The sequence below is a fragment of the Merops nubicus genome, unplaced genomic scaffold, assembly GCF_000691845.1.
Source record: "Merops nubicus isolate BGI_N331 unplaced genomic scaffold, ASM69184v1 scaffold15297, whole genome shotgun sequence".
Lineage (NCBI taxonomy): Eukaryota > Metazoa > Chordata > Aves > Coraciiformes > Meropidae > Merops > Merops nubicus.
Genome location: NW_008619734.1, coordinates 49,381 through 73,648, shown reverse-complemented (window position 1 = coordinate 73,648; position 24,268 = coordinate 49,381). Strand labels below are relative to the sequence as shown.

Below are 24,268 nucleotides of genomic sequence, written 5' to 3'. Positions count from 1 at the left end.
ATTAGGTATTTCTGCCTTACGTAGAGGTCAAGATTAAGAAAGGGCAGATATGGATCTTATGTAATAGTAAAATCATTCAATAAGGATGTTATCAAAAGCTGCGTTCCTTCTGTGAAAAAAAGTCTGCTGATAAAGGCACAGTGATATCCCTTTAATAAAAGTCAAATTTCCATCATTTAATGATGTTATGGTCTCATGAAAGGGGACTTCTCTGTGTGATTATGAATCTGAAATTTAAGAAGCTGAACTCAATACCAATCTCAATTTCAAACACAAAGCAAATAAACTGGAGACCTAATAATGTGAACATACATAATACATATTATACAATATGGAATACATGAAATAAGATATGTCTAAGGAGTATCCTACATATAGAGGAGGACAACCATGCCTACACAAAACACAGATTCTAACCCATACTCAAAAGCAGAAAGGATTAGAACATGAGGCACCCTTGATACCACAAAAGACACAGCGATGCTCAGGTATGTGGCACTGCCTCCCATGAACACCAAAGAAATGTATTTTGAGTACATATGTGTAGAGACATACATGCAAAAAGATAAGCACGTAAAAAGACAGCCATTTTATAAACAATTCGTGGCATTCTATAGCCATAACACAGTTACTAATTATCAACAGTACTTCCCTAAGGCAACAAATACATACTTTTAAATTTCTTTTAAGTATCTTAAAGTTACTGAGAATTCCAGCATCTGTGAAAGATCTGCCCATCTCCAAAATCCCTGCCATACCCTGTATCACATTCATAATACACTTGTCCTGAAACACTTCTAGTAATGAATCTATGGAAGCCTTACCTCAGATCCTAATGCTGATGCTGTCAGCTCACTGACAATACTGGCGAGCAAGCCGCAGGTGTTAGAAACCAGATGTGAGGAGAAAAGTTCATTCTCTCTTCTAAGGCTGTTCCGTACTGGCAAAACAACAATGACCAACATCTTTTCCAGCACCTCCCGGAAGCTTGTCAGCCCTGAAACATTTTCTTCGCTCTGCGAGAAATGAAATTTTCCTTACTTAAAAAAAAACAAACCTAACACCAAACCCCAAAAGACCAAGTAAACAACAAGACAATACATTGATTTTTTTCACATATCATAAGCATTAGATATTAAAAAATCCAGGACTTCTTGAAAATAAGAAATGTCTAGAAGGTAAAAAAAAAAATTTCAAAGCTATCACATAGCATGTATTCCTCTGTAAAACAAATGATTAATATTCTTAATTTCCAGAGGTGGTGTCAGACTTTGCTTATTGTGCTGGAAAGATACACAGGTGTCCTCAGGAGAGAGCATTTCTAATAACCCTCCATGACATACTGTCTATAAGAAGATGTTAGAATACAACAGCTCCATAGCAACCTATGGAACTCCCCATACCACTGTCTTCTCCACTGTCTGAAAGGAAACTCAGAAGATTTTTGGTTTTGATGTTTGCAGAAGGAATCTTCTAAGATAAACCCAGTGGTGGGATGCTTATAAAAACAGTTGTTCTTTAGTCAAGGTTATGAAAAAAAACTAAGTCTAGGCATCTACTGCGCCTTCTACCTACCAGTGACATCCACTAATTCTCAAGACTTACCAATACTGAAAGTCATTCCCAATAAGAAAAATAAAAATCAGATCTGATGGAAATTAAAGGTTTGTCTTTCTCACCCTTTTATCTCCCAAAAATATGCAAGTAGTGAACAGATAGGGAAGACAATTAAGTCAAGCAAATCTCTACAGATGGCTGCACAGAACTCTACTTTTAGCAGTTAAGAGTCAGCTGTACCCATGACAGAAATATTGCCTTTGCATTTAATACCTTTTGAGAATTTTTTCCTTTAATTTCTGTAAATGCTTTCTAAGTCTGTGAAAAGCCTTTGCATATTAACGGTCTACAGGAATATATTCCACAGCCTAGCTGTTTATTTTATTAAGAACAGCAATCTGTTGAACTTAACTTTTGCTGAAGTCTCCGGTTACTGAAAACTTCTGGTATTGGAAGACTGAACAATTATCCTTTATTTACCTTTCATATATCTTTCATAATTTCATGAGATCTTTCCCCTTTTGTCTTCTCAAGTGAAGAATACTATTTAGTAGTCCCATAACTCTGATTATCATCTTTCCCCTTTTCATTCCTGTAAATCTGTTTTGGAAACAGAACTGCAAAATAGAGTATTCCAGAGCCCTCGATCACAAAATTGTTAAATAACCTGTGATGGAACTATATGAACTGAACTCCCTTTGTCCATCTGCTTGTTGGCTCAAAAACTCCAGTGTCAGATATGAGTTTTTATTACCAAAGCTGTGCTGACTCTTCCTCACAACACTGAATCTACCCATAAATTCATCTTTGTGATCACATGAAAAAGCTGAAAAACTCTTGTAGAAAACAATATGCAGTGGAAGCTAACCACAAACTATATTTCTGCCAATTCAATATTCCAAAATAAATAAGAATAATCTTCACTCAGACATTCCTCAAACAATAATTGGAATATTCCAGACCAAGTGATGAAAACTGAGTAGAATGATGTTTCGGAAACAAACCTTTTAGAAAGAAAACAGGCAAACTCAGCTGCATCCTTATAAAGCTAAAACTTCATTTTACATAACTTTGTTTTGTTGCAAAGTAAGCACGTAGACAAGTTTTTAGAACATATCCTAACCTGACTGAGTTTTTCCATGTGTGCAACCAGAAGAGGAAACCGATGGGCTAGAGCGGAGTCATTCTCAGTGCTGACTTGCTTGACCATGGACCGCAGCAGCGCCTCCCCGTCGTAGGCGATGGGGAAGATGGAGGTCAGCTTCACCGAGGTGTGGCAGAGGGCGGACATCACCGCCGCCAGCAGACGGCTGCTGGAGGTTTTGAAGTTTGCTTCCTGGATGTCCTAAAAGCACATCCAGAAATGAATAAAACCACACCCTTACCTTCAAAGTAGATGAGGAAGAAACTACTTTTGAAAGGAACTTTCCCATTTTCTAGTAATTGCAAAAATAATTTACAGAAAGAATTTTATATTCTGTTAGGTTTCCTGCGAATTTTACATTACCTTGAACTTCCCGATCTTTCAAGCTTGTGTAAGTCAAGTTTGTTGGTTGACATGTTTTAAAATACTAAACCCATTTAAAATTACTGTTGAAATTATGGCACCCTTTGAAGATAAAGCACTTATAATGAACCAAAGAATTTAATTAGAATAATACATTAAAGAACTGACTCGTCCTTGAATTTTTCTATGCTAAATTAATTTTCAAGCAAAGTAGCAAACTGTTTACATCTCACTGCCATCAATGCAAGCAAGCAACTATACAGGTTAGATCTGGGAGGCTCACTTACGGTAAGGAAGATACTTAGAAGAAAGTTGTTGATTACAGAATAATTTTGGAAGCCTCTCATGTACTTTGCTGGAGGCAAAGCATTGTTGTAACATTTAATAATGAGAAATTACTCAAGTATTAGTGATGAGCATAAAGCTCCTAAGCAGCAAGAGTAATCACATAAAAGGCATGGCCTGAACACTGAAAAAGTAAGTGCTGACAGTTTCCAGCACAACAGATTTTCTTCATTGTACCAGAGAGCATCTTACTGCTAAGTGAGACACAAATTCCTTGTTAATCTTTGACACGTAAGAAAAACCCCAAACAAGCAAAAGAACCCAAACCCCAATCATTAAAAAAATTTAAAAATTTCACACAAACTGCAGCAGAATTCAAGCTGCAAATTAGAATAAACCCAAAAAGGGAAAAAAGGTTTTAAATGTCGCTTGGCTTCTCTTTGAGCAAAAGGGCAAGCTAAGCTGTAGCATTTACTTGTGTCATTTTAACGTACCTGATCCAAGCAATTCAGCAAGTCACAAAGACACGCCCACTGGAGAGCCGGGGTTGGATAAAATGAATGGAAGCAAGCTGTGAACGTATTATGGCACTCCTGAAGAACAGCTTCTAACAGACTGAGAGGCTGACTAAGGTATCCTTGTGGATCGTTGTCCAGCTTCACCATGCAATGATCAACTCCTTCAGATAAAATTTTTCTCAGCAAGGTCCTAGTTTTTCCAATGCAATCTGCTAGTTTGCTGGTTTCTTCTACGATTGCCTTAGCTGTAGCTAGAAGGTTATACAAAGAACTTTAAATGTACAATACCTGAAACATCTTCATATTGAAGTGCACATTTTACATGCAAGTAGAACAACTAGAATTTAGAAACATTGATGAATCTACATTCAGAAGTTAACGTCAAAAGGAAAACATCATAGAAACCTGAAGATCAGAAACATCCAATTTTCCTGTCTTTCATAACATACACTGCATTTTAACATACGCAGCATTGTTGAACTACAGGCATGAAAAATAGATACTGCATTTCAAATTTATATTGTGCTTACCACCAACACAGGGAAAAAAGGCACAGATAGTCCAAAAGAACCAAACCGCCAAGCCAAACAAGACATTAAATTTAAATTACACACAAGTTACAGTGTAAACATAAGGTGTTGGACGCTTGGTTCAACGTAGACAGTTGCAAATATCCCATTTCTGACAGCAAGTCTCTTAGCTGCACCAATAAAACCATTTGTACAAGCTATTTCATTTTATAACACACCCTAAATGAATACTTAGATCGAATTTTGAATGTCCCGTAGATTACCATTTACTGATAAATATGAAACAAGTGAATTAAGAGGAATACCTGATATTGGATATATTTCACAGGTGTAGACCCTCAGCAACCTCAGGCAGCAAGTGCCCACAAAACGTAACCTTTCTAAATCCAGCAGGGTAGCAGTGTATTGGAACCCTTTAAGTCCTCGCAGCTCTTCAACTCCCAGCACCAGTGTTGTCCAGCTCCAGTGAAGAATGCTCAGTAAAGATTCAAAGCATTCCTATTTCAGGGTATGAAGGATACAGAAGACATACTTTGTATGAAAAACAGAAAGTAAACTTTCAGCACCAGTATAATATGAAAAGCAAATAGCATTTATATCCATGTTTTTTATGTAAATGTATTTATGTCTACACACAACTACCATACAATACACAAATCCTATTTGCTTGAGAATAAGAAAAAGAGCACAGAGAATGTAGGGAACACATCACTGTGGTATCACGCTAAAAGCAATTTCTAACATGTAATAATGTTACATATGTGAAAGTGTCTCAGTTATTTAAGAACTAAGAACTGCTTATGTTCAATTATATTAGTGAATGTAACTCATTATCTTGTATCTATAACACAGATTTTTGGTAGTAGATTTTGCTTGCTTCATCTGGATAGGAATAGTGTAATACCTACTTTTACCAGAATACATTCTTGTCATAACAGTAAAGATTTATCAGGGCTGTCCTCATTTTGTTTTTAAACAGATAGGGTCATGGGAACTATACCCATTTACTGTACTTGAAAGTTCAACAGCAGCACTTTAGTCCACAAGAAATTTGAGGATTTAAAGGTTTTGTTCATCCAAAAATTTGTTCCTGCTATTATTAAATGTGGTTGGTAGCTTCATAAAGTTGTACCCCACAAGGCAAACTACAAGTATTTGGTATTGAATATCTTCCAGCTGCAGGTATACCTTCATGCTGCAACAATCAAGACAATTTTTCAAAGTTAGTTATAAAATGCCTAATGCTCCAGAATGCCATAATCCTCTTATCCCAGTTCAGATCTACAGTGAATGACACCAGCAGCAAGATAATGAAGAAGGAAGACACCCTGGGAAGTACTAAAAGCCATGAGTCCAGAGCTTCATGCAAATATTTTAAGGCAAACATATGTTAAAAATAGCTAACAATATGTCAATAACATTATTACATTAAATGCAAATCATGTAGATAATACAATTCTAGAAGAAACTTAGGAGAAGATAATACTGGTCATTAAAGAATACTGAAAAAAAAAATAAATGAGAGGAAAGCAAGCTGGTTAAGAAAAGTGGGCTTCAAGTGTCTGTACGGAGACACTAACTTCAGTGTAACTACCAGCTGAGAATATTGACAGTACATGTAGTGCTGTGCAAGATGTGAACCAGAACTGAAAACAAAATAATCATTGCTTGTAAGGGAGGGACTGTACTTCAGAATCACAAAGACAGAATTGGCCTTATCCTGCATGATAATATTGCATTTCAACAATACAGTACTCCTTAAAATTTCACTAACTTCCATGTACGTGAAGAACTGCAGACTATCTTCTATTAATAATTGCAATCCATTGTGCCTATTAATACTCCTTACTTCAGCTTAAAGTTTAAATGCTGTGGTTCTCAATGTATACTGGAATGCATCCAAGAGGAAGATGAATCTTACCAATGACTAATTAATGACAGTAATTTAAAAGCCGTAGGAAGAGACTATATAGTAAAGCTCCCAAAACTCTAAAAATCATGCTAACACTAATTTGCTTGGCAAAGCAAGGGAGTAAGGCTTGTACATTGAATCTAACCAATAAGTATAAACTCAACCCCACACCTCCCCCTAAAAAAAACAACTCCAAAACTGCATAGTTCAACCTTGTAAACAAATGCATTTCTAGTCTCTCATCCTCAGATCAACACCAAGCTTCCCTTAGATTTACATCTGAAACCTTCAGAAAAATTAAAAGAATACAATGTTCTATGGATCAGTGTAGCTAATTTCTGCTAGATAAAGCAGATAAAAAACCCATTAGTTGTTTCCACATGTATGTCCTTCAGTCTTCTCAGTATGAATGAACTTGCAGGAAACATGGAAGATTAGTGATAATACTCACCACTGAGACAGTTCTGGCAAAAGATCTCTTCAAAATATGCACAGGTTCACTGGTTTGCTGTTTTCCTTTGGATGCACTACCATCACTTGTTGGCAGCCTGAAAGAACAATTTAAGAAATTATTTGAAATATGCACTTTTACTATTAGCAGCTTTTACTTTGTATTGTTCAAGTGGGACAAAAATGGAAGAAAAGTTTGAGGTAACTATCAAAAAAAAAAAGTTCAATTTCAGCATAACTTCCTCCAGTTCCTAACCCTTCTAGATCAGTAATCAAATATCTTGAATTCTGTTCAACTAGCAGAATTGGGACAATTGATAATAAAATTGAGATTTAATTACTTATAAATTACTACAAGCATTTACTGTATTTCTTCAGATGACATTAAGACTAGAAACATTACTCCTTAAAGAACGCTTATTTTGTGGAGGTAAAATACATGTGGTTGTAAAAAATACAGGCAGCACCTTTACTGCAGCACCTTTCCTTTTGTGCCACTCACGGCTCTTCAGCCATGTCCTTCCTTCAGAGGCCCCAAGGTTGTTTTTGTCTTTGGCTACAGCTATCTCTCCATAGAAATCACACAAACAATTAATAGGTTATTACAGCACATAGGCACATCAGTCAAAATGAAACCTTCCTCTGGAAGGACAGGAGTCTACGCGTACAAAGCTTATCAGCAAAAGTGAGCTGTTCTGATAAGGAACCTTGAAAATGACACACTTAGAAAAGACATAGCAAAAGAATGGGTATGAAGAAATCCCAAGTTTTGTGGAGGCAGAGAGAGATGTGTATATAAATATATATACACACAAACAAAATATAAAAATTAGCTCTTGTATATATTTGAGAAAATCTGAAAACAAAATCTACTGGCAATACAGTCAAAGAGTCTTGCTTTTCAAAAACAATGTTATGGAACGTTTATCATGGGAATAACACATGTACAGTACATGTACAGTAACTTAGTGTAAAGTACAATCTGTTGTGGTTTTTCTTTTAGTTTTTCATTAAAACCATTGGATAATACACTATTCCTAAACTGAGGCCTACTAAAGAGAATACTTCACAACTAGCAAAAAAATGAAGCCTGTTAGATGAAATCGTGAGGCTCTACAGGACTAAATGCAAGTCTCAGAACATAATGTATGAAGAATGACTACAAGAAAAACTGCAAAGCGATAGAACTTAGTATAATGGATTTATTAATTTTCTCAAAGACACCATGCTTTCCCTAAATTTTTCAGATACCGATTTCCTTAGTTTAACACAATAATAACTTCATGAAACACATACTTAAACAGGTCTTCTGTTTAAGACACATTAGTAAATTGTTCTCAACAGAACTCAAAATATTACCTGTATAGTAACTGTGGGATCTGCCCTGCATTAACATCAGTACCATTATTTGATTTCTTGGAACTTTTAAACTGAAATACAACACTGAAAAAGAAATAATGAAATTATTATTCAAGTAACATTCAATCTCTTCTTTTGCATTTAAAATCATAAGGAAAAAAAATATACCCATCATCTGTAGTAATAGAGGCCTGTCCATGAGATCCACAATCACTGCTAGGTCCCGACACTCTTGCCCAGGCTACGTACCACCAGCCAGCTTGCAGGAGTACTGGTTCATCAAACATCATTGCATACTTCTCTCTGGGAGAAGTAAATTTTGAAAAACACATATATGAATTCATTTTTAGATTAATCGTTAATGAATTATACCCTGCTTATAAAAGAAAATAGAAAATTAATCGAAATAAATTACTAATATCAAGTATCTATTTATAGTCAAAATTTTAAAATATTTCCTTGAAAAATATTGTCATAATCAAAAATAATAAATCATAAAGACCTACAAATGCTTACATCTAGCTTGATCCTGCATTTGGAAACAATCAGATATCAAATGCCAAATAGAGTAGGGGGAGATTAAGTTAAATTAATACACAGAAACAAATTTACATTTAATATTGGAAGTACTAATTATATTCTTTTAATTAATTTTCATAAAGTTTCTGTATAGGAAAAGAGGTTATATATAAATTCTTAGGACTTACACATGGATATTTAAGAAAGTAACAGAATATTTATTTAGGGTTATTGCTACAAAAGAATTAAGCCTCAAAGAATCAGTTGTAGATCACTTGAATGTCAAACTTTCATAACAGGGAATGAAAAAGCAGCTAAAACATGGGTAACCCATCCATATGCATAAAATCTTTCAAGCAATAACTGCTTCTTATCTAATGAACTGAGGCGTAAGAACACTTCTTTCATTTATGATAATTTTGTATTGTGCAAGTTTAATGACAACTTGTTTACTGCCAATACTCATTTGTGCTTAAAAGCATGCCTTTGATAGAAGTATTTAAAAGAGCTGTTGCAATGTTTTGTCTTGTCTTCTCATCACAGGAATAGGGGATTTCACTTTGTTTTATACAAAAGCAAGTGTGAGATGATTTTTCCTTGTTTTAATTTGTACCATAATGTCTCGGTGAACTATTTTGTGGTTTACTATTTTACTCAACATGCTTTGAGTTTTACATCATTTGCCACAAACTAATGATGTAGAACTCCTTTGCTGATATTTAAGATGATTTTAAGTTTTGTATGAAGAAAGTAAAAAATAAAGATCTAGAAGTAGGTGAGGTAGGTAAGGAAAACATCTTACCTAGCAGCACAATCATATGCTAAGACATCTGTTTCAGCAAGAAGGTCTCCGTCAGTCTCATGGTCTCCCCCATCTGGACCCAATTCAAACAACTGGTGGAGAAAGAAAAAAGGTAAAAAATACATCTTAGGAGTAGAAACCTCGTAACACTTCTGCCTGTCTGGCATCCTGGAAAATGTCTACTACTATTCTTTCCCCTTTCCAAAAGTAATTGCTAGTTACTATCACTAACAGGCAAATTCCCATCTGGATCTGGAAGTCTGTAACTGTTAAAAAATAGCAACCAACATTGACTTCCCAGCCTTATGCCCAGATATATTCTTAAGTGTAGAAACTTCCTACAGCTTGCAAAGCAAGTCAAATGCAGAGCATTTAAAAATGCAAGCGCAAGGAGAAGGTGCAGGCTTTCCATCAAAGACTGAAATGCATTGAAGATACACCCAGGAAAGGGACAGCTTGACTGTTCAGCAGGGCTAGACAGTATTGTAATGAACAGTAACTGAGAGAAAAGAGGACAACCTTTTTCAAAATAGCTCTGGTTTCTTGGTCAAAAATAATTTCTATAGTTTGATGAGTCTGAAAGAGGACCACAATATACATCTTTCTCTTACAAACTTAATATACAGTTTATCTGTGGTGGGACTGGCAAATCTTATCTTAGCTGTGAGCTAATTCTAGATGACCAAGAACAAACTGAAAAAATAATACTACAGTGCTTTCATAGGGTTACTACCTTTAGTGTTTAAACATTAGTCATGGGGTTTTGGGTGTCTTTTTTAAGTTTCTTGTCTTTCCTTAGTTATTTGCATTTCTCAGTCATTCTGTTCAACTCGAATAAAGTACAACTAATTTTGGACCTCTTGTTGTCTTATGCAAAGTATATGCCATCTATTTCCCTAAAACAAACCTTAATACCTTTTAGTCTGAAATAACATATTCCAAATATACACATCTAATATACATCTCAGACAGACATTAGATCCTTCCTTTATAAAGTCTTTTTGGGTGTTTCTGAAATCATAGAATCATAGACTATTTGGGTTGGAAGGGACCTCGAAGATCATCTAGTTCCGATCACCCTGTCATGCAGAAACAGATGCTACTTTCAGAAACCAGAGCTCATTATCACACAAAGTCAGGTTTATTGATTTGTTTAAAATCAGCACATTACATTCCAGCCCTCACCATCTTACATTTGGCACAAAGCAGAGTTAAGAATCGTTGGTGCCATTCACTCTCAGTTGAAGAAACCCAGCTGGGAAGCTTTCCAGAGAGCAGTCTGAGAAAGAAGTGTCAGGGACAGTGGGAAGTAATAATTCAGATAGTACCAAAGGAATTCTGGCTACTGGTTTTGAGGAGTCCCTCACGTATCCTGACAGAATTACATCCTACAACTTGAAACTCATACCACCTGTTTTCTGTAGGTGGATCTCTGAACTTGGTATAAATAGATAACAGGACCATTTGAAAACATCATGTCTGCTAAAAAGTTGTAAGATAGCATAGCATTCAGAGAAGGTGAGAAATGAGCCAATTCTTGACAATTAAGAATAGGTAATTCTCAGATCTCTACTTCACTCACCTTACCTGTGTAAGATTCGTTACTACTCACTGAGAACCCTTCTCTCAGTTCTATTACTGATGCTTTTAATATACAGTAAGCCACTCATTCATCACAAAATAAAATTAACGGGTTTAGGTGGCACTACTGAAGTCCTGATTTTGAGACACAATATTGTTTAAAATAAACCCAAAAACTTACCTTTATTTTAGCAGTGTATTCACCCCTACCTCCAAAAAGACCAAGACCACCTAACAAAATATCTGTATCAGCACAGAAACGGATCGCTTCTACTGAGTGGGCTGAATAACCCCAACCTCCTCCATGACCTGTAGGAAAAAAACAAACAAGAAGAAACACCAAAAAACCAGTTAATCTTAGTCTTTTACTCCGCAAGCCTCATCAGCTTGTGCTATTGATTTTACTGTGTACATACTTTCAAATCTGTTAACAACACTATAGTCTTCTTTAGAATAAACTTTCATTACTGCTTGAGTCTCCTCTTCTGTATTTGTTACACCCATTTTTAAGTCCTGCATAGCAGCCAAAGTATCAAGGCAACCTAAAAGAAAAAAAAAAACCAAAAAGAACTCAGAATTTCTTACTGTTTATTATAAACAGTGCAATGGAAAGGAATACTAGGTAAGAAGCAACCTAACTGTTCTGTCCCCAAATAACACATAAGCTACTGAGTATCCTTATAGCTTTGATTAGGTCAGGGGTCACTGCTGTAGAATCTCAAGGTTCACTATTGAAGATTTGATTTCATTTAATTTATTCAGTTTTCAGAATAACCAAAAAACGCCATTAACTCTACTTTGCAACTTTTCCAATGGTAAATAAACTGCCAGCAATACCTTTTTTTTTCCCTTCCTTCTTGTATTTCCCATATTACCAAAAGAGTTGAAGTAGTAACAGAATTACAGGCAGTTTTAAGAGCCTTGATAAAAGCATCTTGTTTCATATACATGGGTTCCTAACATGCCTTACTCCGAAACAGACACAAAACAGTGTTGTTAACATTTACCACATCTCTAAAACACAAAGAAGGGAGGTCAAGGAACTGATCACTGTCAGTGACCAAGTGACTTAAAGTAACTTCCAAAGCTGTGCTTTGAAGCATGGAGTATGCTGCATATGTCAAGTTTATATATGAAGCCCGTGGGATATTTTTTGGTTTGGCAGGCTTTCCAAACCACAATAGGAAATCATATTTCCCTTAGTGCCCCATTATACAAAACTGTAAAGAGTAAATTCTGATTTTAGATATTGCATTTACTTTAAAATAAGAATCACATACTCAAGAGCACTTTTTTCATGTCTTTTTGAGACTCCAGCTTAACTTGACAGCACTGACTTTATTCTGCAGACTGTTCAAAACAGATCACCAAGGAAGGTCTCTTACTTTATTACCCTGACCACTAGTGGCAGGGTCCCTAAGAACTCTACCAGCCTCTAGCATCACTAAGACAGCAGAAGATAACTATTTTGATTAAAATTAATGGAGATCAGCCATTAATCATCAGCCAACTGTTGCGAGCAATGCTCGTAAAAGATTACAAAGTAAAATTTTAACTCAAAAAAGTCATAAAGCCATTAGATCACAAGCAATTTACAATTAACTTAATATATTAATTTTTCTTTACTTCATGTAAGCTTTTGACTCGTGCAGTATAAATGTATACCTAGAATGTGCAAAGCTGCATGAGATCTGGTGGTTAGGGCCTTGGAACCTGTTGGCAGAGCAAGTTCTGGACTCAAGATACTACACCGGGATTGCATGTCTGGAGCTGAGGGAAGTCTGGAATCAGCAACTACTGCGTTGTAACTCCACAGCTCCCTAGTATTTGGTCGAAACCTAGAGTAAGATAAAAGAGTGAAAAAATAAAATAAAGCAACCATAACCTTTAACCTACTAAAAAAACCACAAAAATTTTACTGATATATTTCCTGTAAAGTGCAGATGTCTGAGTACAGACTCTTAAATCTGAACATCATTACACCAAATACAATATAGACTTCACTAGATTAACACACTAGCAAATGGAACGATGGAAAAACAATCTTATGACAAGTCAAGTTTAACAGTCATATTACAGGTTTACAAACCTCAGGAAATGTTAAGATGCTTTTTGAAGATGATAAATGCTAAAATGTATTAAGAAGCAGGAAGTAACTAGCAAAGTACTAGGTATAATGACATGTGCTCAAAACTGACAAAGATATGTGAAAACAAAATGGCTACTCACGTTCAAGTAAGAATAAAAAGACCTTGAGTAATCAAACATTTTGTTTGGGCTTTTTAAAAGGGATAACATCACCTTATGAATTTTTAAGATATTCTAGAAAAGGGCAGCCTAAACAAGGGAATACAAAGACTTTCCACACTACAGATAAACACAGAGAAAAAGACAATGAAAAAAATGAAGTCTTTGATTTTACTATGAAGAAGGAAACAGATAGCAGACAGGCCTACAGGAGTGTTCCCAGTAAGCACAAAAGGCATTTTCACTTGGCACACTGTTCTAAAAATCTAAATAAGGCTAAGATGGTCTAACAGAGAAAGGAATAGCTTTAACTCAAAATATTATAGGACATCGTATATATTCAGAAATTCAATGACTTAGCAATGTGCAAGTTCACAGACAATTTTTTTTAACCGCTTGAATTTCACTACTACCTAAAAAATTAAGCCACAAAGCTATAACGAAAAAATCTTTAAAACCTATGCAAGCAAGAATGCTGTCTCTGTACAGAGAAACTGTCTCCTTCACTAAAACAGACATGATTAAAAATGGACAGGGATAACAATATGCCAAATATTTCACTACTAATAGGCAAATTCATGAACCTGTCTCTTCTTCAGATTTAGTATTTTCTGTTAAATAAGAATGAGATTTAACACAGAAATAAATCTACAGACTCCGAGAATCCATTCTTCAGTTAAGTATTTAAGCTCTAGTTAGTTCTACAATCCTCAAAGTTCTGCAAAACACCTCAAAATCATGTTTACCCATAATATCTGTCATACAGGACTTTTAATTTTCTCAAGCTGAATAACCATTTTGGTGTGCATCATCATCTTTTCTCCTCTGAAACTTGCTGCTTTCCCATGGCCATCAACAACTGCATTTTCCATAAACTGAGTCTTTCATTGTGTTTAATCATGCTGATATCATGACCAAGAGCTTTAAAGGTATGTAGATGCTACTCATCCTTATTTCAAATCAGTATAATTTAAGTAAGAACTGGTACCTAGCTAATGAGGTTCAAACAGTCCTGGGGCTGCAAATAATGCAGAACTACGGCCATCCGAGGAATTTCAGATATCATAAAGGGACATGTCCAGCAAGTAGGTCATGCTTCATATTAAGTGGTGCTTTAACTCTAAATGATTATTCTTATTCTGCCTAAATCTTCAAACAGATTAAACATCATCCATCACCTGCACTCAGATGACAGTTGAAATTTCTCTCCCGAATCCTGGCTAACATAGTTTTTAAATGATTACACAAGAATTGGATATTATGATTGTTTTGGAACAGGGCTTCTGATTTACACTTGGTGAAAGACTCCACTGAAACCAACCACTCCAAAGACTATGAAATAAACACAGCCATAATCTGAACGTCTATGCCATCCAAAGTAGTGTTCTTTGTTTTGACTTCCCAAAATGTCCAAACTGGAAAGGATACTGTTACTCCACCTCTTCGCCTATTCAAGTCTTAACCACTAATGCCTGAGAGAAGGAAGACATGAGGTTGTGAGGACTGGGTATGGCAAGAAAATTACTCAGTGAAGTGTAACGAAGTATAAAAAGAGTACATAAACAGAATAGACTGGGGTCCTCCAAATATCGTGAGACTGAAACAAGAATGGTGCAGAATTAAAAGAAATAAAAATTCAAGCAAGAGATTTGGGGAAGGGAAGGCTTACTTGAACAAATCATCCAAAAAATGTGATGACAGACAGAAGTCTCAAAATTTGTTTTTCTTCATTTACTAGGGAAATTAGCATAATCTGATCTCCAGCCTCCCAAAATATATTTAAAAGCATTTATATACTATGACTTGAATAACTGTAATCCACACTTGCCTCCAAATAACATCATAGACAGGATCCAGACACACACCAGAACCCTGAAGATCCTCCTGTTCAGAATCATTGAACGTTTTGCAACTGCCATCTACTTTGTTTATCAGAAGACATTTAAAAGGAGGAGGTTCTGATATTGAAGCTGGTACCAAGCCTAGATCAGGGAGGAAAAAGAGCAGAAAAACATGAAGACTCCACTCATCATATGGCATTTTTTATACATGAAGCACTAATATAGTAGGGAAGAACAGGTTACACTTCTACAGCAAAAAATAAACCATGTGAGTGTTTAAAATGTAATAGAAGAGTTCTTGCCTATTATATGCCTGCTTGCAAATATCTCTGAGGTAGCCAGCACATGAGAATTAATGAGAGCTTCGTCGATCCGGAGAAAAGTCTGGTCTCCACTCGCTCCTATCCACGTTGCTTTGCGTCCATATTTAGAGCCTATGTTAGGCATGGGTGCTGGTTTTGCATTCCAGTAGGGCATATCCAAAATTGGTCTACCAAGCTGACCTTTCTATAGAGAAAATGCAAGAATTAGTAAGTAACAGTAAGTCCCAAAGATGAACAAGTTACTTCAATAGTTTCAACATACAAAATTAGTAATCTTGAAGAGATAGTTTACCACAAAATTATCACCAAAATACAATGGTTAGTCTAAGTGAAGTGTTGCTACACATTTAAATACAATGAACAAGTTATTGGCAGGTACTCTTACCCCTGTTCACTAGTGGGTTTTGAGAGAATTTTTTTAATGCAAAAAGACTCTCATATTATCCATGATGGATGTCCCTCCTCCTTTCCATCTTCAGAATCAAATATAAAAACATTATTCTCCTTGAACATCCAGTATCTGAATAACTTCAGCCTCAGCACAAAAATTCATAAGGGGGAAAAAAAAAAAAATTACATTCAGACAGTCTGAATTCCACTCTAATCTGAATTAGTATGGACTGTAAGGTTCACAGAGCAATCACCTCTTAGAAGTACCTAGAAGTAGACTAGTACATCAAACTTGAGCTAAAAAGAGCACAAAATACCTAAGCAAGCACCTCTGCATATGCTCATTAACATCCTGACCAGAAGATCCAAGGCCATATTTACTACATAAAACTAGCTACTGACAGACGGACCAACAGTTCTTATACTGTACCTAATTATGTGGTAAGAACTACTTCAATAAACCTGTTCAGATTTCACCTACCTCACACAGGCAAAGGAAATTCACTGCAGGCTAATGGAGACAAGGTCACTTTTTCTTTCGAATGGTAAGGGAGAAGAAACATGCAGGTACAGCAGATACCCTCTGTCCAGCATGTTACTCACCTCTCTTTCTACATAATGCTGTACATAAGCAAACTCACTGAAGACATTTTCAAGAAACATGTTTGCTTCTGGGCTTCTCTTGACTTTATGATGTTTTCAACAAGCTTTCAAGCGTTGCAGTATTAAAACCAGACATATAGCTCAGTGTAATTTTATTCTTTTTCTTTTAGAAAAGGAAAGATGATCTCAGTCAACACACAGGCTTTTAAAAGCTACTGCTGAGATTGAAATTTTTTTCAGGGACAAAATTGCACTGCAAGTCAAAGCTTAAACTTTCATGTATCCAAGTCACTTTTAACAAAAATACGGACACCAAAGTGTTTACTTAAAAGTCTGAAAAACAACAAAATATTACCTAATCAAAGAGACATCTTGTGGCACACTTAAAAAATTTCAGTGCTCACCTTTCTTAGTTTTTTTTTGTAAAGAGACATAGTTCAAAAAATGCAATTTCTCTTGTGTTTGGCAGTATATAGCTTTTAAAGCACATAAAAATAGCTTGATACCTGTACTCTAGCTTTTCCAAAAAGGACATTAGTGGAAAAGCCTTACTTACTATATACAACTAGCTACTGACAGATGGACCAACAATGGAGTGACTGCAGTGAGGGTTGAATTTGCAAAGACAAGGAGGCACAAAGGCCTAAAAGTCAGGATGAAAGGCACCTAAATGATGCTGAAGTGCTTACTCAGAGAATATAAGGATGGATGCCACATGGACACAGGAGAACATACACCATGTGGCTACAAAAGAAGTACCCGAGTTATGCTGTGTTATACTGAGCAACAATCTCCCCCACAAGTCTAAGCATAACTTCTGCAACTCAGTGCTGTTTCTATGAAAGGAAGCAGAACACTTATTTCTTCTAACAAATGCAGACAAGACAGGTAACAGAATATGCAACAAATACATTTGCAACCAAGCCTTCAATAGTAAGAGTTTGAGGTGCACATTATAAAATAGCCCAGTTTTAAATCAACATCTTCATTACAATAGAAAACCTACCAAGAATTTCTGGCATCATGTTCTTCTAACCACAACAGTATCAGAGGCCACATTTTTAAATGTGGCAAACACAGAAGACATGCAGAAATCATGAGTAGTTCTATGAGAGTAAGTATAAACAGTTTTGAAAGGTCCTTGAACAATACACTGATTACAAACTTATTCTCATAAGTGAATATTATAATTTCCTTACTGAGAAACTTCCAAATGTGAAAACTTGGCCATCCATTAAGAGAATAGCTGTATGGTTGCTCCCAGCAGTAACTTGTGTACTAGGACCTGGTAATGCTTGCACCAAAGTGGGACATCCCCTGTATCAAAATAAATTAATTCTGTGTCAATACATGCTTAAAGCAATATTCAACACATACATTAGTATTATAAGGATTTAAATTACTGTGAAATATATCCACTATGGTTACATGCTATACAGAATCAACATCTTACATATTAAATAAACACAGGTTTGAAGACTGTATCAGATATTAAAGTTTATGTCCTCTTGTTAAAGGGAATCAGAAAGTACCCTTTCTTCTTTAAACTCAGAAATTATCAGAGAATAAAGATGGTTAATGTATACCTATAGGATTCCATTAATTTTATTGTAGTTACACCAATATACATGCGTGCATGTATATGTATGTATACAAAATATATTGCAATGAACTGTAGCAGTAAAAAATTCTATTGTGAAGACTCTAGTTAAGCACTTAAAAAAACAGTCAGCATCATCAAGCAAAGCCTTATGTGGCTGGAACCCTAGTACAATTACCATGTCCCTCCTGAGATGACTGTTTAGGGAATTATAAAAGAAAGAGAAGGTCTACCCACCTCCATCAGCTTTTTATGGAGAATAAGGCATTAAAAAACTGCTCTCGATCAAACTCAGACTCAAGAAAGAACAAGCCTCTCCAAACTGTTTTCCACAAAGATCTGAAAAAGTCTAATCCATGTGCCTCCCAAATACAGGCAGGTGCAAGAAAATAAATTTCCCATTCCAGTAAAAACGGAGAAAAAAAAAGCCAATGGAATGATCAAGAAGCAAAGAAAGAAAACCTGAAGTAATGACTTAGAATAGAAATAGCAGAAAAGACAAAAAGAAAGAAGAATGAGATACTAAAAATAAAATTTTATAAACCTCAACAAAGTGAACAGGTGCCTACAAGAAATATCATACTTTGAATCCCATAGTGAATGTCTACCTAGACTTCAAATTTATTGTAGACTTAGAAAGACTGTGAATCCAAAGAACGCATTATTCTCAAATAACTGTTTGATAATTCTGACCCCAGAGACCAGCAGTACTATTTAAACTTACTTTTAAACACACACTTTCAAAAAGTAGGTTAATCTAAAATAAGAACAAGTTGTCTTATGCTGAAATAATAAAAAAAAAGTGTCAGCCCACGATTACCTAGTGATTATTTAGCAGCTGATGTGCAAAAAGATCAGCTATCTGCACGTTCTGATTCAGGCTGACCTGCAGGTAGAACAGAAGTCAAGAAAGCAGGAAGAAGGAGAGGCACTGCGTGCTCTAAGGGCAGATGGGAAGATGGGGACCTATGGAAACGTGGAACAGAGGAATGCAGCATGAAGACAGGTTGATGAGCTGAAGGTGGGGGAACACAGGCAGACAGAAAGAAATTATTCCTTCATGGGGAATGTAGCTTCCAGTGAGTGATTCTAGTGGAGTCAGAGAGACTGAAGGATAGCATAAAATTTGGTAGAGAACACACAACATTAACAAATTTAGAAGCCTTTGTTGTTCTGTAGGCACATGGGTTTTGACATCAGTGAGGCAATACACAGACAGAGCAAAGCTCAGCAGCACCAATGATGAAACATTTTAAAAACAGAAGAAATGTTACATTTGCCTCCCATTACCTTTAAAGAAGCTCAGAAGGACACTGAAAGACACTGAAGCAAGAAAAAAAAAATAAACTGAAGAACTCTGTGGAAAAAATCCAACAGAATTCCTGCTAAAGGGAAGTATTTTTATTATTTTTTTTCATCCCTCAAAATTAGGATAGCTGTAGGAATGGAATTATCCATCCTATGCTTGTAAAAAAAAAAAATTGAATGTTTAATCTCGTTGATGCATAAAAGCTAAGCTGTTATCACCAAAATTATTTATCTTTGTTCTGCCAATTGACTCTACCAGTAACATTATTTGAATGCTGTGTATGATATTCCCTGGACATCAGCTGAGCAAAACCAAACAAGAAACTCCCCTTACACAGCTCTTGTATGAACATCACCTAGCTTTTGGAATGGCCAACTACACTGTATCAACTGAAGAAATGAACAGAAAAAAGCTTAAGACACTTAACTACATCAACAAACTCAAGTAAAATTACAGAAGAATAGTTCACTTCATAAAAGGAGGAGGTGTTTGGAAAAACAGTGTCAGTTTGACTGATATGTATGGAATTCAAAACCTGTGATACTACTGAGCACTTCCCTATCCCTCTGAAACTGAACACAGAAAAGCTCAGCATAGACACTTAAGAGTCTGTTGGACAAAGTTTTGATAACCAGGGTTTCTCCATCTGAATGGGACAAAGCATGAAGTATTCTTTTGTGGTGGAGCTGAAGAACACATTGGTGTTCAAACTCAGATTCTTTGCTTTCCAGATATGACACAAGTACTTGACACAGGTTAATCACAAAAGACCAACCTGAACCATACAGAAAGTCACCCAAGATCCCCAAGAAAAATGTAAGATCGGTGAATGAAAAGCAGCAGATAACACATGCATCAGCTAGCTCAGGATCCTGCAGAAGGTCCAAATGCATTTTGGCTGCCCACACCAAAACTCTCCTCCATCCTGAAGGGTAAGCATTTCTGGGAGCAGATGCAGTCTCTGGGAAGCCATCCTGCATGACCTGTTTGAGCAATTGCTGTCCATGGTCCTTCACCAGCCAATAGGTGGCTGCCAGGTCCAGTAAGATGTCACCTGGAGCAGCTGACAGTGAAGCTGTAAATTCAGGCTCACCAGGGGCTGTTTACTGTGTAGTAGGTAAAAGGAAACCAGTAGTATCTTCTGTCAACTGCAGGCAGAGTCATGCAGTATGGAGTTAAGAAAATAGAAATTTTTAGATTTTATAGGTAACTGGAAGTCTGGTGAAAAGATGTAAGACCTGCACCCCACCGCCGAAGTAAAATAATCAGACAGTGCCTCTAGAAACACAATCCTGTCAGAGATGATGGAACACAATTTTTTTCCCTAGAGATATTAACGGGAGTTTAATAGGATATTAAGTCTTTCTGCCTTGTCTTCACCTAGAACACAGCTGACTGTCCATGGAAGGTCTGCTCAGTCTTCTTCCATGTTATCGTTGAACCTTCGAAAGTAAAATGACATCAGGATTGTCTTACTCCAGTCATTCCATTTCTAGAGCCTGAAGTTTGACTGTGCTGAAGTCAATTCATACAAGAAATGCACACAAATTTTGAGCAATAACAGAAAGATCCTGGAGTTTAACTCCCAGCCATTTGAGAGAAGCATCAGCAACAAAGAGGCCTTTGCTTACCTGAATACAAGACATGCTACTTTTCACCAAGACTAGATATTGCAAAGCATTTCTTGCTTCCACTGAGTTTCTATCCACCAGCATCTAATTTGAGGAGAATATAAGCAGAGACTGACAAATTCCTCACATAGTGAAGTCCATCAACACCTGCCACTGTGACTTTTACAACAGAAAGCCTGTGCAGACTAGTTTAATGGCTCCCGTACACTGATAGGGAAAAAATGGCCTCCTAGAAACAGATCACTTGCATTTTTAAGTGGTCCATCTGTGAACAGCTAAAGTCTTTGCTGGAGAAGAAAATAACACCACCTTGGGTATATTACTTGTTCCTTCACACCATTTCAGTTCTGTTAATAGTTAATTGAGAATCACACCATCCTGTTCATCTGCTGTTTTGTTTGCTTGTGTGCATAGAAAACAGGCTGAAGTGCTTCTAGGGCACGTAATATGCCTCATTCCTACTGAAGTAGGAGGAAGAACTTGTGATGGTTACCATACTCTAATAGAGGAGTCCTGAGTCCCCTTAAAGTAAGGACAGGTGCACAGAATTCAAAACAGTTATGCATTTTCAAGACCTTTTAAAATATAGTCTCACTACTAAATCTTCACACTGCAAGACATAAGTCTCCGAAATGGTAAGTCATCAATTGCTGGCCAGGAACTTCCATCATTGCTTCATCTTGCAATGAAGATGGCTTCCACAGGTGAAAATGTGAGTTCCTGCATTTTCCCTGACAGTTGTTGTTTTCAGGGACCCCATATTTAGATATGCTAGGTAGGCTGCCTAAACATTGCTTCCTGTTTTTTTCTTTTTTCTCCTCTCTCTCCTGGAAACACGGTAGAGTATCATTTCCTGGACTCAGAAGATGATGGTCTTCCTAAGGTCAATATAGGCAATGTGACACACTGCATGACTGACAGACCACTGACCTGGCTGAAGCTGGCCATCTGAGCACCACTGCATCCCAACTGAAGTGGAACTCTGCATAAGGATTCCCTGTTTCCTTCTCTGAATCCCTTACTGTGAGGACAGAGGAGAGATCTCTACTTAAAGCTGGAAAAAGAAGTACATCAATGAGGAAATTATCATTTGAATGATGGTGCTAAACAGCAATATAGTACTACAGTCAGTTCTCATGCACAGGACATACTCCAACTTTCTTCAAGCCTTTTTTCAGACACTCTCTAGGGTCTGTTGTAGAATGATACAGAGGTCAGTGTCAAGTTGCTTGTACCTCCTCAGCTTCTAGGCCTGGTCAAGCACTATCCTTTGGCACAGGATGTTTCATGTTCTCTTCTAGGATCTCACTTGGAGCTACATTTGGTTTCCATCAAGTTTCTGCCTAAATAAGCAACAGAAGTGGGGTTTGCCACCTGAAGTTCTGACAGATACAGCAGATAGCTCCGATGCCTTCAGAAAAGCCAAGCGATTTCACTGAAGTAGGAAACAGGAGAAAGCCACCAATACAAATGCCACTGCTGTTTGTACCTCTTCAGTCTAAGACAGAAACTGGCCTCGTTCTAGTAGTGACTTCAATTGCCAGCAGTTGCATCTTGGAACTAGCACCCAAGAATTTCCAGGAATGAAATAGAAAGCAGTTATCTGTGACATGGCTCTACCATAGGCAGAAACACAGACTGCATTCACCAGTCCAATGCCAACTAAGTAGGGGTAACAGTTTAGAGACTACTATTAGGCACAGCAGTCAATACAAATAACACTTCCAGACAACTTCCATTCTTCCTTCCCTCTCCCCCTGTTGTTTAGCAAATCCAATGAAAGTTTTAAGATGATGAAGATTTCTTCAGAAACTTGACAAAAGAAGTGATTTGGAAGTCTCCAAAGATTAGGAGGATAGATGTTCAGTAATATTCATCTCACTGCTACAAGAGAAATGACAGAACTGAAGACAGATCACAGATGTTCCACTCTGTATGCCCCTTTTACATAAGGATACCGGGCATTACTGAAAGTACATATAAAGCCTCAGTGATTCCTACTATTCAAAATATCATCTTATGTTATATGATATATCTATGTGCCAAAACAACAGCATTATTATGTCTCCATTTACAGCAGGATACTGATTTTTTCATTTTAGTGAGTAGGTGAGACACCAAGGATGAGAAACTAAAGGTGACAGTGAGCTTCACATTAATATCTATATTTAATTATCTGTGCTCTTACTGTAGTCAATGTGGATTAACTCCACAAAGTTTACAGAGCTACCGAGCATTACCTAAAGTAGATAAGTAGTGGTGGTTAATCAAATAGCTCTCCACTCTGTTGGCTTCTATTTCCACTGACCGCAAAGAAAGCATGTGTCACTCATGCTAATTCCTAAACAAATGTCTACAAAATACATCTGAGACCCAAGCTTAGTGACTTAATTTTGCAGAGTAATAATAAAAAAGTGAGATTTTATCATAACTGAAGTACTGTTAATGGTGTAACAGAAACAGCTTAATCTATATTTACATCATCATACTATTTCAATTATTGCGCCTGTACTCTTTTACAGAAATAACAAAATCTTAATGAGATTTCAATGTCGTTCTCGTATGTAGGGAGAATTGAAGAGACAGAAGCATTTCAAACTCAATTATCAAAGTTATGCTAATAACCATGGACAGAAACCTTCATACATTAAACAGTTACTTACACAATACAGCATTACTGTTACTGTTATCTGTATTCGGGGGTTACAGGGACTAAGTGCAGAACATCAGCTTATGAACTTTATTTGGACAGTATTTGAGTTTTCACACTTGTTAGCTACAAAGAAATAGAAATTTAGCCATTTTTAATGCAGCAGTACAGCAATACACAGTCACTTCCTTTAATTACCAGCTCACCTGGAATTAACATCACCATGTCCAAGTTGCCCATGCTGCCCATAGCCAAATGTGTAAACATCACCATTCTCCATCAAAACCACTAAAAAACAAACAAAAAAGAATATTTTTTTTTTTCTGACATGCACGTGTTAACATAGTACTGCTGGTTAGGTTGAGCAGCACAGTTAACGATCCCTACTGAAACACTAAGAGGTTCCACAGATTCTACAACCCATCACAGCTAGCACGTCTATGCAAGGCTAGAGCCATGCCATGTAGATGTTTTCAAATGACTCAAAAATTGCTTAGAAGTTGTGATGTAACTCAATTTAGGATACTTATAGACCCTTTTACTGCTGAAGGAGAGCATAGCAGGCTACAAAATGATATTACAACCTCTTCAACCTTTAACATTCCTGTGTACACCCTTATTAAAAATTAAACACAAAGCAGTGAAATTACATAT

At 36.5% G+C, this 24,268-nt stretch overlaps 1 protein-coding gene across 1 annotated transcript in view; it reads right to left on the bottom strand.

Moving 5' to 3' along the window:
• Window positions 1-24,268, bottom strand: part of MYCBP2 (MYC binding protein 2, E3 ubiquitin protein ligase) — a gene marked incomplete at both ends in the record, with an annotated part of 162,897 nt that overhangs the window by 91,781 nt on the left and 46,848 nt on the right. Inside the window, 15 exon segments of the mRNA XM_008943913.1 lie at window positions 825-1,016; window positions 2,681-2,893; window positions 3,844-4,118; window positions 4,703-4,895; window positions 6,761-6,857; window positions 8,119-8,202; window positions 8,287-8,421; window positions 9,440-9,531; window positions 11,202-11,329; window positions 11,437-11,562; window positions 12,686-12,858; window positions 15,096-15,249; window positions 15,411-15,615; window positions 17,624-17,741; window positions 23,821-23,902. Coding sequence (XP_008942161.1) covers window positions 825-1,016; window positions 2,681-2,893; window positions 3,844-4,118; window positions 4,703-4,895; window positions 6,761-6,857; window positions 8,119-8,202; window positions 8,287-8,421; window positions 9,440-9,531; window positions 11,202-11,329; window positions 11,437-11,562; window positions 12,686-12,858; window positions 15,096-15,249; window positions 15,411-15,615; window positions 17,624-17,741; window positions 23,821-23,902 — 2,267 coding nt within the window.